At 46.0% G+C, this 13,989-nt stretch overlaps 1 protein-coding gene across 1 annotated transcript in view; it reads left to right on the plus strand.

Annotated features, from left to right (window-relative positions):
* The window catches only part of LOC104274215 (receptor tyrosine-protein kinase erbB-4-like), a 31,470-nt gene extending 17,982 nt beyond the window's left edge, over positions 1-13,488 (plus strand). Inside the window, exons 7-9 of the mRNA XM_009869781.1 lie at positions 8,838-8,885; positions 9,869-10,160; positions 12,669-13,488. Coding sequence (XP_009868083.1) covers positions 8,838-8,885; positions 9,869-10,160; positions 12,669-13,105 — 777 coding nt within the window. The 3' untranslated portion in view covers positions 13,106-13,488. The remainder of the gene's footprint in view (positions 1-8,837; positions 8,886-9,868; positions 10,161-12,668) is intronic.
* Positions 13,489-13,989: the final 501 nt, after the last annotated feature.

The raw sequence follows: 13,989 nt of genomic DNA on the forward strand, positions 1-13,989 counted from the left end.
GCGTCCCGTGGCCATGGGACTCGGGTGCTAATGCTTTCAGCCTGAGGTGGCGGGAGGACTCTGGAGCATCTTGTGCCAAATACCAGTGGATAAACGCCAGCACAGCCCAAAATGCCCTTTGTTAGCCAGAGCAAAGAGTCTGTCTTTCTTGTTAAATGCTGCAGTAGGGGAGGGGAAAAAAATTGTCAAAGCTATAAAAAGACTCTCCAAAAGATGCGGTGGGGAGAAGTGGGTGGAGGCACAGATGAAGTTTAGATTTAGAATGTTAAGAAGTGATTATTTTATCCAAATCAGCTGGATGGTTATTTCTTTTAGTGTATTATTGCCACCAGAACCTCAGCCCTGCTCTAAATCAACTCAGCATTTCATCAAGAAGCCTATTCTTTGCTATAAGAGACCAAGAGTGCACAATTACGGGTTTCTTTTCCCCCTTGCATAATAAAATTGGGAGATTATCATCAAGTTTCTATTCAGATTTTAGGAAGGCTTTTTTATTTTATTTTTAAAACCCATCTTTGTCTGTAAGAGCTCCCTGTTCAGGCCAGCATGCTGTAATGATTACTGCTGTAAAGGCTTCAGTGGAGATGTGCTCTATTTCATTCTCAATGAGGGCTGATGGCATTTTGAGAGGCTCAGAATATCCTTTGATTACTGTATAAAACAGACTGGGGAAGATGGCAATGCAGCGTGCGGCATGGGAGGGGGCTGCTGCTCCAAGTATTGCTCATCAACTTTCTTTTGTGCTTTTTTTTTTTTTTTGTCTGCCGTGTCGCAAGCTCAAATCATGACCGTGTTGTGGTTTTGGTCCCATTCCTCATCCTTGCCCTGTTTGGGGATTTGAAGCTTGAGATTTGTACAGAAAAGGAGATGATGCTGCTCCTGGGTTTTGGACAGATGCTGCAGCATATGAGCAGGAGCAGCCCCTTGACCCTTGTCTCCCACAGGGAACTGTTAGAACAGCTAGGAAATGGTGTGTTGTCTCTTCCAAACTGTGGCGAGTTGGCCCGGTGTTAGAAGATGCCATTTACTGTAAAATGTCTTGGAGAGTGTATTAAAAAAGAAGTGGCAGAAAGCTTGTCATGGGTGACAGGAAGGATATGGGAGTAAAATAGATTGAAAGGGAAAGACACACACATGCAGGCAGTCTCTTGTCCTGCTCTCCTGTCTGACACACATGCAGCTTTAACAGAAAATAATAAAGAAAAGGAATTCCTGCGTCTTCGTTCTTGTGGCGTGCTTTAGATAGAATTACATACTGTGCCAGCTGAATTCTGTTTGCCAGCCATCCAGGGGATTGGAAGAGTGAATGTTTTGTGAGGTCTAGAGGACAGGGAGGGTTCCAGAGAGAGTTTTTGATGCCATACAGCAGGAGAATGTTTTTATTCCCAGCACAAGTGTAGGAGATGAGTCTGTAGAAAAGCATCTGACCTTTGTTTCCCTGTCAGGTGTGCCTGGATACTGAGGTTTGTGGGTATATTGTACATCTCTTAACAGGTTATTTTCACTGGTGGTCTTTTAATTTTTGACTTGGTGAAGTGTTAGACTGAAAATATATGGTGCATGTCTTGTATTTTCCATTAACTGCACAGGAAATAGTCTGTGCAATATTTAGATGTGTTGCTTCCTATACCACTATGCCAAGATTGTTAGTCATGTTTTGTTCATGATATATGCCATTTACTGTTCACAGTCCAGACTAAATAACTCATAGAAGACTGTATTCAGATTTGGGTATCTCACTGCACATGGACTGCTCTAGAAAAGTTTATAAGTCTGGAAAGAGACAGCTCTTAGGAGATAAAATTGTGCAGGGGAAAGTTTAAATGACTCATCTGAAGCTACAAAGTAAGTCAGCACTGACCTGAACGCAGGTCAGCAGTGAAATGTCCATGCTTTGAACATGTTCAGGGATGTCTTAAACCCACCGTGCGGCCAAGACGGGTTCTGGCACATCCAGGTGATACAGGCAGCCTACGTGAATGGAGTTAGAGCTCAGGCTGCCTCCAAATCTTACCTCTCTTCTGACAAACAGCGACCCGAAAAAACTGAAGTGCAGAAAAGACTTGTTCCTTGATTCTTCTATTTCCCTTTTTTCTCCTCGCTGATCTGAACTGGATGTTTTTTGTCTTGATTGTGGAAGGAGCAGTCATCAGAAACTGGAGCAGACGCTTTAGCTAGTACAGGATGAAACTTAGATTCTTTTCTATACTTGCATAACAACATTCAAATTAAAGTGTTTACATGTGTTCTGTGACAGGAAAATGCTGGGATAGGAACAGGGACTTCATCATTGCATAGCTACTGTCCACAACCTGTGTGTATTATTCCTACCTTTTATTTTTGTTGAATAATAGGTTCCCCTTTCTTCTCATGCAAAAAATGTATGTCCTGTCTTTACATTAACTCAGGTGGACCACGTTGCTGTTCGTGTGCCTGAAACAGGACATGTAAGACCCGCACACGTATCCCAGACCGGTTTCAGAGCATGTGCCTCTCCAGTATCCCATGGTCTTTTTCTATGTGTGGAGATGGTGCAGGATGCCAGCAATGACCCGTATCTTGTACCGATCCGTGATACTTGACAGTGATGCTAGCGGGAACTTTTCTTCATAGTCCTAGAGGAAAGTGGCCAGTGGGCAACAGAGTCAGGAGCCCAGGCTGAACAGAAGAGAGAAACGAGGAATGCCAGACCTGTGTCAGGTTCTGCGAGCTCTCGGGATGGATATGCTTTAACTATGAACAGCTCAGGGGGTCGTCTAATCCTTTCTTTTTATATAGGGCCCTGCTCTGAACAGTGGCTAGGACCACGAATCCTCAGGGGTCTGCAGAGCCTGTTACTGTACAAACAGCACTACATTTCTTTTTAACATTACACAGCAATCTCATGGTGCACATTTTTTCTTTCCTTTGATTTTCACCTCAGACATGTTTGCTGAGGGCTCTCTGAAGCGGGGCAGAGTAAGCTGTTACTTCTGCAGTCAGAGCCAGGGAGGCAGGGCTGCTCCTGAGTAGAGGTGACGGCTCTCCTGGGGTGGTCTTTCCTATTTGAATTTCAGTTCAGGTCAGTTGTAAATACCAGGCTGCTCCCTTGAAATGTAGCTGGAGTTTGCTTGGGGCTGGTGGGACAGCTCTGTCCTGTGTGCTCTGTTTGCAGGCCCACCAGAACATCCCAAACACATTATTCAGATCCACTTGCATAAATCAGCTGTCCTTCTTCCTAGAGGAGTGTTGCAATCTTGGCGCTTGGCAGCAATATCTGCTAAGCCTGGTACGTTAGGAGGCCGTGGTTTGGTGATGCAAGCCAGGATCCTGACTTGATTTCAAATCAAGTAAACAGTTTCTAGAGGAATGAGTAAAGTGAGTTATTTCTGGGGTCACTCAGCCCAGAACTGAACTGGAACAAAGAGGTGTTGCAGAGCTTGATCAAAAGAGGTGATCACCGAGCTGCCTGAAGCATGGACCATGAGTTGCTCCTGAACTGGGTGTGTGAGGAGTATCCCAGTGAGGAGATGAGAGCGGTTTACTCCTGCTTTATGGCCTGGTGCTTTTGCCTGTGAGCGGGAATTGGGTGCTGTGGGGAGGCTGTGCTAGCAAGAAAAGCATGGGGGTGCACTGGATCGTACTGTGAAATAAAGTTTTATTTCTATTTGATGATAGTGCTGCACCACCTGTAGTCCCACAGCAGCATCACCTCACCAAGTACCTTCAGCATTTCTTCCACCTGAGATCTGCTGTGGGTGCAGCTTTGAAGACAGCTGTGGTCACTGTAAGGCTGGTGTGGGGTGAGCTGTAGCACAGACAGGCTCTGGGTGCCATACTGCTGGGCTCTAATGAGAAGAGACAAGGCAGAGGCGTATTCACACAACCACATAAATATGAGTGGCAGGACCCAACAAGGCTGTGATTTCATTACAGTTTAACATGCAGCCAGAAAATATTATGTCCCTGCTATAAAGGAGTTACTTACCTTTGGGAGATTTTAGAAGCAAGGAATTGGAAAATGAAATTAATGAATAAAAAGCAATAACAGAAGCCAATATTCACAAAAGTGTTATTTACCTCTCTTTTATCCAGGCTCATTTTACACAAATGTTAGCAGTTATAGTAGCTGATAAGTCACTGGTATTCAGTACCAAAGGGCCTCTAAAAAGGCATTAGGGAACATTTGCTTGTTTTTTATCTTTTGTCCCTGATGTCATGTTTGTGCCTAAAATTCAATCATGTGGTACAAGGAATGAAATCTCAGGCATTTCTGGTTAGGGCTGCTCGTGGGTGGTTAAAAAGGCTGTGCTTCATCTGGAGGATGCTTAGAGTTTAAATGTCGATGGATGTGTGCACTCAAGAGCAAAGGGATATAATACATATTACACCATCGGAAGGAGTTGGTTATTGATTCTTTTGTGGTTGTCTCAATGCAAGTTGAGACTTTTAAAGTAGGCTTGTGTAATGAGGTCCTTGAGTAATCAGTCTCTGAAGTTCCTGTCCATCTCGACAAGCTAGAGATCTGGGTCATTCAGGCTGAAATTTCAGGATCATAGAATCCTAGACTGGCCTCGGCTGGAAGGGACCTTAGAGATCATTTAATCCAACCTCCCTGTCACAGGCAGGGGCACCTCTCAACTCGATCTGGGAACACAAGGGGACCGAATGGGGATCGAACCCACGACCTTGGTGTTGTCAGCACCACGCTCTAACCGACCGAGCTAACTGGCTAGTTTCTCTCAGTGAAGGAACATCAGCTCTTTTTTTCAAGGTAGTATTTAAGAAGCAAAAACAACAACAACAAGAAAATAATCAACAAAGTAAATTGGATTATACATACAAATCAAGCTATTTAAGTTTTACTTGGCAAGGTCCAAATGTATTTTCTGCTCACAACGTGATTCATGTCCTGACCAGTAAGAGTTGGCTGGGGCAGTGGTTATCTTGGAAGCCTACAAAATAATGAAATCACATTGCAATTAGCAGGCAATTTAAAGACTTTTAAACAATTATATCACGTTTTCAGCCCCACTAATTGGCACCGCAACTGTTTTCTTTGCCTTCTTTTTTTTGGAACAGTGACCACAGGGTATTAACTCATGGGAAAAAAACCAGTAAAGAATTGAAAGAGGGTGCAGACACCAGTGGTTTGGAGAAGAGCCAAGCTGTAAGGTTCTGTGCTAAGGATGTTGCAAGACAGCTATGTTTAGTTCAGAGCTGAAGGGGAGGCACAAAGAAAATACTATTACTGTGATCTTAGTTGGCAAGTCACTGACTGGGAAGGATCTTGTCAGAAAAAATGGCAATAAGTGCATTAATGCTACGCCGTGGTCTCCTGACGTCTTGGGACAGGCGTATTCTAAGAGGCCTGTTATTATGTTTTTAGAGTTGCAGAGTGTATAGTTAAATGTTGGACATACGGACAAGAAGACAGAAATATAGGATGGTGGGTTTAGCTTTTTCTAATGAGGGTGGAGCAAAGCATGCCCATGAATAGATAGTATAGCCATCCTGTAACAGTATTTTTTAAAGTTGCTAGTCATCTAAACATTTACTGGCAGAGGGGCAGAGCCCTGTGTACTGAAGTCAAGCCTGTTGACAAAAGACTTGCTTTTCCACGTTGCCTTTAAAAGATCACCATGGGCTGTGAACGAAAAATCGTTTGAGATATCTCTCCCCTTATTGATCCAGAATCAATGGACCACAAGCTGGAATTCATGGGAGTGCCTCTGTGAAAATGGGAAGATGTAAATTAGAGGTGTGCAGTAGAGCACAGTGTAGTGCTGAGTAGGAAAGGAGTGGTTACAGTCACTGGTTTAGCGCCTGTGAAAAGCAGACAGCACTGAACTCAAGCCCCTGCATATAGTACCAACACAGTGGTGCTCCAGCTCTTTTCACTCTCGTGAGGTCTGGAGGGCTTGCACACCTTGGGAACCCAAAGAAGCAAATGGCCTCTTCGGAGTCTCACAGGCTGCAGGTGAGAGGAAAGGAAGCTGGGGAGCTTTACAAGGAAGCGGAAGATTCTCAGCAGAGCTGTGGATTCCTCGCTGTTCAGAGAGTTGACTCGCTACGCACCCGTTCATATTTCTTCTCTGGATCCTACCCGTTCCCTGTTTAAAGGGACCTTCCCGATTGTCCCCAATGAGCTTTGTGCAGAGGACTGCCAAGTTACAAGCTTGGTGCACAATCTTTATCCAGATGTGCATTGATGTCTATGCCCTTTAAAAAAGTAAACTCTATCAAAGTGTCCTTTGTTTCTCCTTCTGTTCCGATCTTTGCTCTGAAGCATGATCATCTCAGCCAGGCAGCTGCTGACTTTGGTTCTTCTGTCACTCCTTGTGAACTTTCTCTTGGCTGTTGTTCTCTATACAAGTACGCTCATCTTGGGTAAGAGAAGGAGACCAGGCACAGATGGGGCAACGCTGGACTCTCCAGGCTGATCCATCCAAGCCCTCTGTCATCTCTCTCTGCGCTGCCTTAGCCGGAATTCTGCAGTTGAGATCATCCTTGTTTCTCTGGCTGTCAGCAGCCACAACTGGGTCAGAGAGGCTAAAGCTGCTCCCAGGCTTCGGGCTTAAGTTTAAGCTCAGCTTTTCAAACTTACTGAGCTCTTTGGCAAAAGCTCAGTGAAGTCAGTCAGTTAGCCCAGCCTTGGGTGGTGCGCAGAGCCCTTGGAGCTCCCGCCAGTTGCACAGAGGAGAGCTCTGCCACTTGTGCTGAAGGAGGGCCGGTGACTGCTCAGCTCCTCTGCACCAGCTGCGCCCGGCCTGCATTTGGCCGTTCAGTTCAAGAGCGATTTGCTGATAGCAGAGGAGATTCAAGTTCAGATCCAGCCTTCAGAGAAGCTGGTGTTTCAGTGCATTCAGTGTTTTTTATCCTTGCATCTCCCATCTCTCCCTGTCACGTGTAGGTCTTGCTACCATCTCTGCCTTCATGCTCAGCCTCCTGTCACATGCCAACCCTCTCTCCCTCCCCGCACCCCGCAGTCTCTCTCGCTTGTCATTGCCCTCTGTTCCTTTGCAAGCTGCCATTCCCTGGCTCCTGACTATCCCTGCTGCCAGCTCCTCCAGCATCACTTGCCTTGCAAGCCTCTCAGCAACTTTGCAGTCTGCTCAGCCTGCCATTTCCTCCTCTTCCTCCTCCCCTAGGCCCTGGCACTGGCAAGGGTGTCACTGAGACCATGGTATAGGTCCTCTCCTGTGTTTCCTTCCAGCATCTAGTTTCCCTGAGGAAAACCAGCAATGGAGAGGGTTCTGCATGAGCCTTGCTAATGGATGGGGCAGACAGACAATTCAGCTCGCAAACAGTCTCCTGCCCTTCTGCCATTTGCAACCCAAAGCCTTTTATAGGTCATAGCTTGGCTAAATACACATAATTTTTCATGAGGATGAGAAATCTAACTGTGGCTTATTAGCACGTTTACAGCTCAAGCACTGCAGGGATATTTCAAATAGCAGGAAATGGACATTGTTTTGGTCATCAGAAAAGGGTCTTCAGACAGACAGCATGCACTTAAAAAAGTTTATATTTGTGTTTAAGTTTTTTCCTGGTGGAGGTATTTTGTTTAAACACAAAAAAGTATAAAGCAAAATAAATCTTTGTAAAGTTAGATATATGACAGTGATCATCACCTCCATCCTGATTTTTTTGCAAGAAGTTTATAAGGGAAAGATTGACTGTAGTACATCCAGTCCTTACCATGCAAGGATGCATGCGGTCTTTTCTTTGAATTTTGGTGTGTCTCTTGGTGTGAATATGGGGGTTTTTTTGAATATATTGTGATGAGTGAGGTATCTTTTAACGTAGAGTGTTCTCAGGGTGGTTAGACTTCTTCACTGAGGTGGTGGGGTTTTCCTTCTAATTTATCTCAAATTGACACCTTCTTGTGTCACACCCTGACTTTTTCTCTCTCCCAGCAAGGAGGTAAGGGAAATACAATAAAGTTTTTGGGGAAAAAAGAAAAGGGGGGAAACAAAGTAATTATGAAGAACTGATATTGTAGTCTCAAAAATAACACTTTGGCAGTAGAAAAACAAGTTAAAAGTAAAAAGTTCTTTGGTTTGTTTTTATTTTCCTCCAAAAATCACTATTTACTCAATGAAAACCAGGCCAGTTTTGAGTAGCAGTAATAGGTATAAATGTAGCCAGTGGTGTGCTGGTGGCCTCACAGCAGTTCAGGGTACACAGGGCATTGTAAGGTGGTTCCAGAAACCAGTATCAAAATGAAGATTCCTGCATGGGTACTCCAGCCCTCTCGGTAAAACACCTTAGCCTGTGATACAGAGGAAACAGTAGAAGGGTGGCATATGTTCAGAGCAGGGCCATGGAACATTGGGGTTTTGAGATCCAGCAGCTGCTGTGCCATTTGGGATTACCAAAGCGTAGGTTGCTGGTTTTCCTGTGGTACGTGGGCTGGCTGTGACGATCTAGTGACTGTCCTGCACCCTCGGGCCCTCACGGTTACTCCTGTCCTGCTTTGTCCCTGGGGAAGGAGGCCTTAGCTCGGAGTAGACACTTTCTGCACGTCTCATTCTCTGTATTTCCTCTAAAGTACAATCTGCCTTTCCAAAAATCAGCCAGACATGTGGAGGATACACAGCTGTCAGGAGGTGTAACATGGCACCTGCCCTAACTCAGCAGAGGAACTCAGAAGCCCTCGCTGAGACTGGTGAGGCACACAGCTGGTTGATGTTGGTGAGACATTTGCCGTGATTGAATTCTTTGAAGTTTGGGCTCAGTTAGGAAATCTAACTGATGTGCATGTTTCTCCCCGTTAGCTCATACAGCTCATGTGATTTGTTTCATTCATGTGACCTCTTATTATGTATCCATCATCCATTTCTCTTTCCTATTAGAGTGAAATTGGACACAGCCCTCCTCCTGCCTACACCCCTATGTCAGGAGTAAGTATTTCACATTCAACCTTCATCCTTTAGGTTTTCCCCCTTTCTTCACTATGTATTTTCTGTTTCAAACCCCTTCTGCCTTGCTCCAAAAGCCAACAGTGAATGAAATGTGTATGTAAAGATCTCTACACTCAGCCTGGATTCACGTGCAAGCTCTGTGGACCCACAACCGAAATTCTGCCAACTGCTAACTTGTCGTTAAAAAGCATTTAGGTGACAGGCTTGGATGAATCTGTACATTTTTCCTTCCTATTTATAGGTCATGATGTCGAAATTTCCTTGCAGTTCCTTGCTGACACGCAAAATGGTAGATTGAGTAAAACCAGTGAGTTGAGCTACCAAGTCAAATGCAGTTCACCAGCCTGGAATGCACTGCCCTGATGGAATTGCATAGTGTTTGAGTGACTGTGTGATTGTCACTGCAGGACGCCCTAAAAATAGGCCCCCCAGGAACAAAGCAGAGTTCAGAGGTGGTAAAGCCCTCTATTCCCAGTCCCCTTGGCAAAAGGAGATTTCCCTAACGTGAGGTTTAAGGGATTTATTCAGAAATCAGAGGAGATTACTGGAGTAATAGAAGAGGAGATTCCATGTTTGCCTCTTACAGCTGTGTATATCCTGCCTCCACATTTTGAGGTAGTAGGCAACCTCTCCTGCCCCATTTCCAGCCCTGAGCAGCCAGCTCGCTTCCCTTCTGCCCTCGCTGCCCCGATGGTGCCTCCCTGGGAGGGGCAGCTGGCTCAGCACCACCGAGCACACGGATGCTTTGCTGGTTCATGGCAGAGCCCAAGAGTGCTGCTGCCGATCCCGCAGCGCGGGAGACGCAGTCATCTGCGGGATGGACAAGGCTTCAGCTGCCTGGTGAAATGCATCACTGAGCACATGTGGCAGGAGAGGCACAGGAGCCACAGAGATCACTTGCTGTTGAGTCTTCTCTCCCTTCGGAGCCTCCTTTCCCATGGTGCCTTTTCTTTTTTCAACAGAACCAGTTTGTGTATAGGGATGGTGGCTACACTACGGAAGTGCCAATGCCGTACAGAGCTCCTGGCTGCATAATACCAGAAGCCCCAGTTGCTCAAGGGGCCACAGCAGAGATCTTTGAAGATACTTGCTGCAACGGCACGCTACGAAAACAAGTGGCAACCCTAGCAAAAGAGGACAGCAGCACCCAGAGGTACAGCGCTGATCCCACCGTCTTCATACCTGAGCGGGTCATCCGGGGAGAGCTGGATGAAGATGGGTACATGACACCGATGAGAGACAAACCTAAAACAGGTAAAAAAAATTGTATTTCCAGAAAAGCGTTCTGACTGCATTCTCTCTTTTTCTACGTCAGCAGCTTTTCACCAAAAAAGGCTTTATTGAGTAACCCAGAAAGACTGAAATGTTCTGACTAGGTTAATGTTTATTTGCATGGGGATTCATTTTTCTTTGCCTAATTTTCTACTTAGAAAAACTCAATGTAAGGTTTGGTAATTCTGGGAAATAACAAAAGAGAGGAATGAAAAAAAGGCCCCTTCTTATCCAAACACAAATCTTTCAGTTATTTTCAAGAAAAGGATCAGTCTTTGGCAAGCCACAGGCTTCACTTTGCTCTGTTTATTGATCTTCTTTATCTTCATGGCATTGTACTTGGTAAATGTCATGTTGGACATACCACAGAACCGATACACACACTTGGCATTTTATACCCGAGAGAAGTTTCCCTAGATCTGTGCCAGCTCAGAATCCTACACTTTCCAGTTTGCCATCATTCATTTATTCCTTTTTAAATAGTGACAGCACTCATTTAGATGTAAAGGGATGTTTCATTAGTAATTTACTTTCCAACCTTTGCACTAGCTTTAAAGAAATTAATTAATGCAAATGTAAATGCCAAGCAACTACTGTGTTTGCTAAGAATTTGGAAGCCACTTACTCTTTGTGTTACATGGTGAAAATGGAGGGAGCCGCTGGCTTAACCCATGGCAGTAGCAAAGGGAAGAGTGCACTCATGGCCCTGCACGTGAGCAACCACCCTGGCAATGCGAGAGATCTGGTGCTGTGAGTTCGCTTCGGTGCAAGCCCGTACACATGTTCACATGCGGGTTCACCCTGAGGTTCCTCAGAGTTCTGCAGGCACTTCACAGGTGCTGCCCGGGCCCTTGGGGATGTGGTAGTAGCAGCTCAGGAGAAAGCACCTCCTTCGTGTCTCACAGTCAGGCACGGGGATGTAACAGTGTGGACACGGTGCTGCGTGCTCGCTGTTAGCTGAGGGATTCCAATCAAAGCACCGCTTGGCTGTCATCTCTTAAAAAAAAGAGTTCCCACTGTGCCGCTCTAGGTACAGGCTCAAGTTCACCTCACATCCAGCAGAGTTTTCGCTGTGTATTCAAAGGCACTCGCTAACTCATGAATTTTTGCATTTAATAGTTTTTGCCCCATCCTGGGTAAAACCAGAGCTGAAGTGAGGACCATCACCACCCTCTGATAACAGGCAGGGACTGCTCCCGTGCAGGTAGGGCTCTCTGCGGAGATGTCCCGAGCCCGTGAGCAGAGCCATGCTGCTGGGAGCCGCGTCCCGGTGCAGCACAGGCAGGCTGAGAGCTCGCCCCTCGCAGGTGGCAGTGGCTTGGAGACCCTGTTCTGTAAGGAACCTCTAGGCTGTGAGACAGAAGGCGCAATTAATACTCGAAGTGGGTTTGATCTGATGATCTCCAGCTTTGAATGAACTGGCTGCTTTTGACATGTCTTGCTGCAGGACTCCCATGCCCCATTGCTCTTGTCCCCCGCTTGCTTCCAACCTGCTCCCTTTGCAGTGCCCTCACAGCGTCAGCCGCCTCCCCCCGGCCTGGGCTTTCTGTTCTGCTCTGAAACCTCGTTCCACATGGGGCGAGGCAGGACGAGGCACTCGGCCATTCCACTGCTCCGTGGCTCAGTGGCCTGTGTGGAACAGACCTCACTAAGCCTGTGGTTTTAACGCAGGACAACCAATCTCTTTACATTTCTCTTCTCTCCCCTCCTGCCTAGCTTTCCATGCAAGCTAAATAACCTTTCTGCAACTAAGCTACATTTGTTTTGTGGTGTTACTTCACAGAAAGTGATTTGAAGTAACTGTAATGTGCTCCAAGTTCTGTTCTGGAGCTGATGTAAGGCCCTCTTGTACCCTTTCCAGGGCTCACTTGAATCATTTTTTTCATAATGCTTCGAGGCCCTTTGTCCTTCAGGGATGGAAGGTTTTTAATCAGGCAAATTGTTCTGTTAGAAATGAAGCTGTCTTAGAAGTTAGCCCTTGGGGATGGTTTTTGTGCAGAGAAGCTTAACTAAGATTTCTGTGGAGCTTTCTGGATGCAAAGATTGCAGAGCAGAGGGCATGACTGGTATGTCCAAGGCTGCACAGAGAGGCCACAGCAAAGACAGAATTTGCTGCTGTTTGGCTCTGTAGATCATACACTGAGAGCAAGTCCAGGATCAAGCAAGGCACATGGGCTTTGGCTTAGGGGGAGGTGTAGTTTAGTTTGCCAGTAAGTTTGATGAGTCGCTTGATCTTCCAGGATGTTCATTTTAACCCGTGTTGACTGTTTAGGTTGTAATTTCTTGTGTGTTCTTGTGTGATCTCATCTGCAGTTGTGTGATCTTGTGTTCTTGTGTGATCTTATCTGCAGTTTAGGAATGGCTGGGGTGGAGGACACACGAGTCCAAGTACTGCTTCTGGTACAGCTTAGTAATAACATTCACGTGATGCTTGCTATGTGGATGGATTACTCCCTCTCTTTGCCGATTTATTTTTTTATCTTTCCTTAGATTACTTAAACCCAGTGGAAGAGAACCCATTTGTTTCCCGACGGAAGAACGGAGATCTCCAAGCTGTGGACAACCCAGAGTATCACAACGCTCCGAACGGGCAACCCAAAGCGGAGGATGAGTACGTGAACGAGCCATTGTACCTCAACACTTTTGCAAACACCTTGGAAAATGCTGAGTACCTGAAGAACAATTTGCCAGAGAAAGCCAAGAAGGCCTTTGACAACCCAGACTACTGGAACCACAGCCTGCCCCCGCGAAGCACCCTCCAGCACCCAGACTACCTGCAAGAGTACAGCACAAAATACTTTTACAAACAGAATGGACGGATCCGGCCCATTGTGGCAGAGAATCCTGAATACCTCTCCGAGTTCTCCCTGAAGCCTGGCACTGTGCTGCCCCCGCCACCCTACAGACACCGAAATACAGTGGTGTAGCGACTGCGGTCTTACAGAAGTGGAAAGGCAACTCCTTCTAGCTGCCTCACTCTTTCTCTCTCACTCTCCTTTTCTCTCTCTCCCCTCCCAGCCTCTCTCCCTCCCTCCTTCCCTCCCTTTCTTTCTCCCATGAGCTTCCTCTTCTTGCCAGTTCACTCATTTTTGATATTTCTAAGTGAAAGGAAGTCTTGGAGTTGTTTGCAGATTGGTTGGGAACCTGGAAGGAAAGAAGGAAGGAAAGAGACTGAAAGAAGGCGTGTACAACCTGGCGTTTCTCACACTCCACAGATCTGGAGGGTCGGACAGTCAGAGAAGCCAGACGGTGCCAGGGAAGGCGCATGGCAGTGCTGCCTGCTGTCGGGCAAGTTCTCAGTGATTCAAACTAGACCCTGTAGGGAATGCCACAGAGGGGCTGTTCCTTTCAAGTCTGTACAGCATTCCTGGAAATCACAAAGCAGTTGCTATTAGGGGGAAAACCGGACAATTTTTATATCATGCGTGACAGAGTAATCGAGATTGAGAATCTGATTTCTTTCTCTAATATTTTCTATCCCAGCAACTGAAAATGGTTAACCTGGCTTTTCATAACCATTCAGATCTTCATCGTGGCTTTCTAAGAAGTGATGATGTGACTCTTAACACATGGCTGAACCCTTTTTCAGAGCCACACCATGATTTTGTGCCAATTCCTAACCAGGGAGACTCCTGCTCAGAACTGGTACATGACATGAGCATTTTTGTATGTGTGCCAACACGACAAACAATTCAAACACAAAAACCCGTTCAGAAGAGAGTAACAGAACCACGCCTCCAACATGTTCTTTTGGAAGCTAAAAGACAGGCCAAGAAACCAAGATTTGTATGCGAAAAGCTTTGCTTTCCTG

This window comes from Apaloderma vittatum, unplaced genomic scaffold, assembly GCF_000703405.1.
Source record: "Apaloderma vittatum isolate BGI_N311 unplaced genomic scaffold, ASM70340v1 scaffold7680, whole genome shotgun sequence".
Classification (NCBI taxonomy): Eukaryota; Metazoa; Chordata; class Aves; order Trogoniformes; family Trogonidae; genus Apaloderma; species Apaloderma vittatum.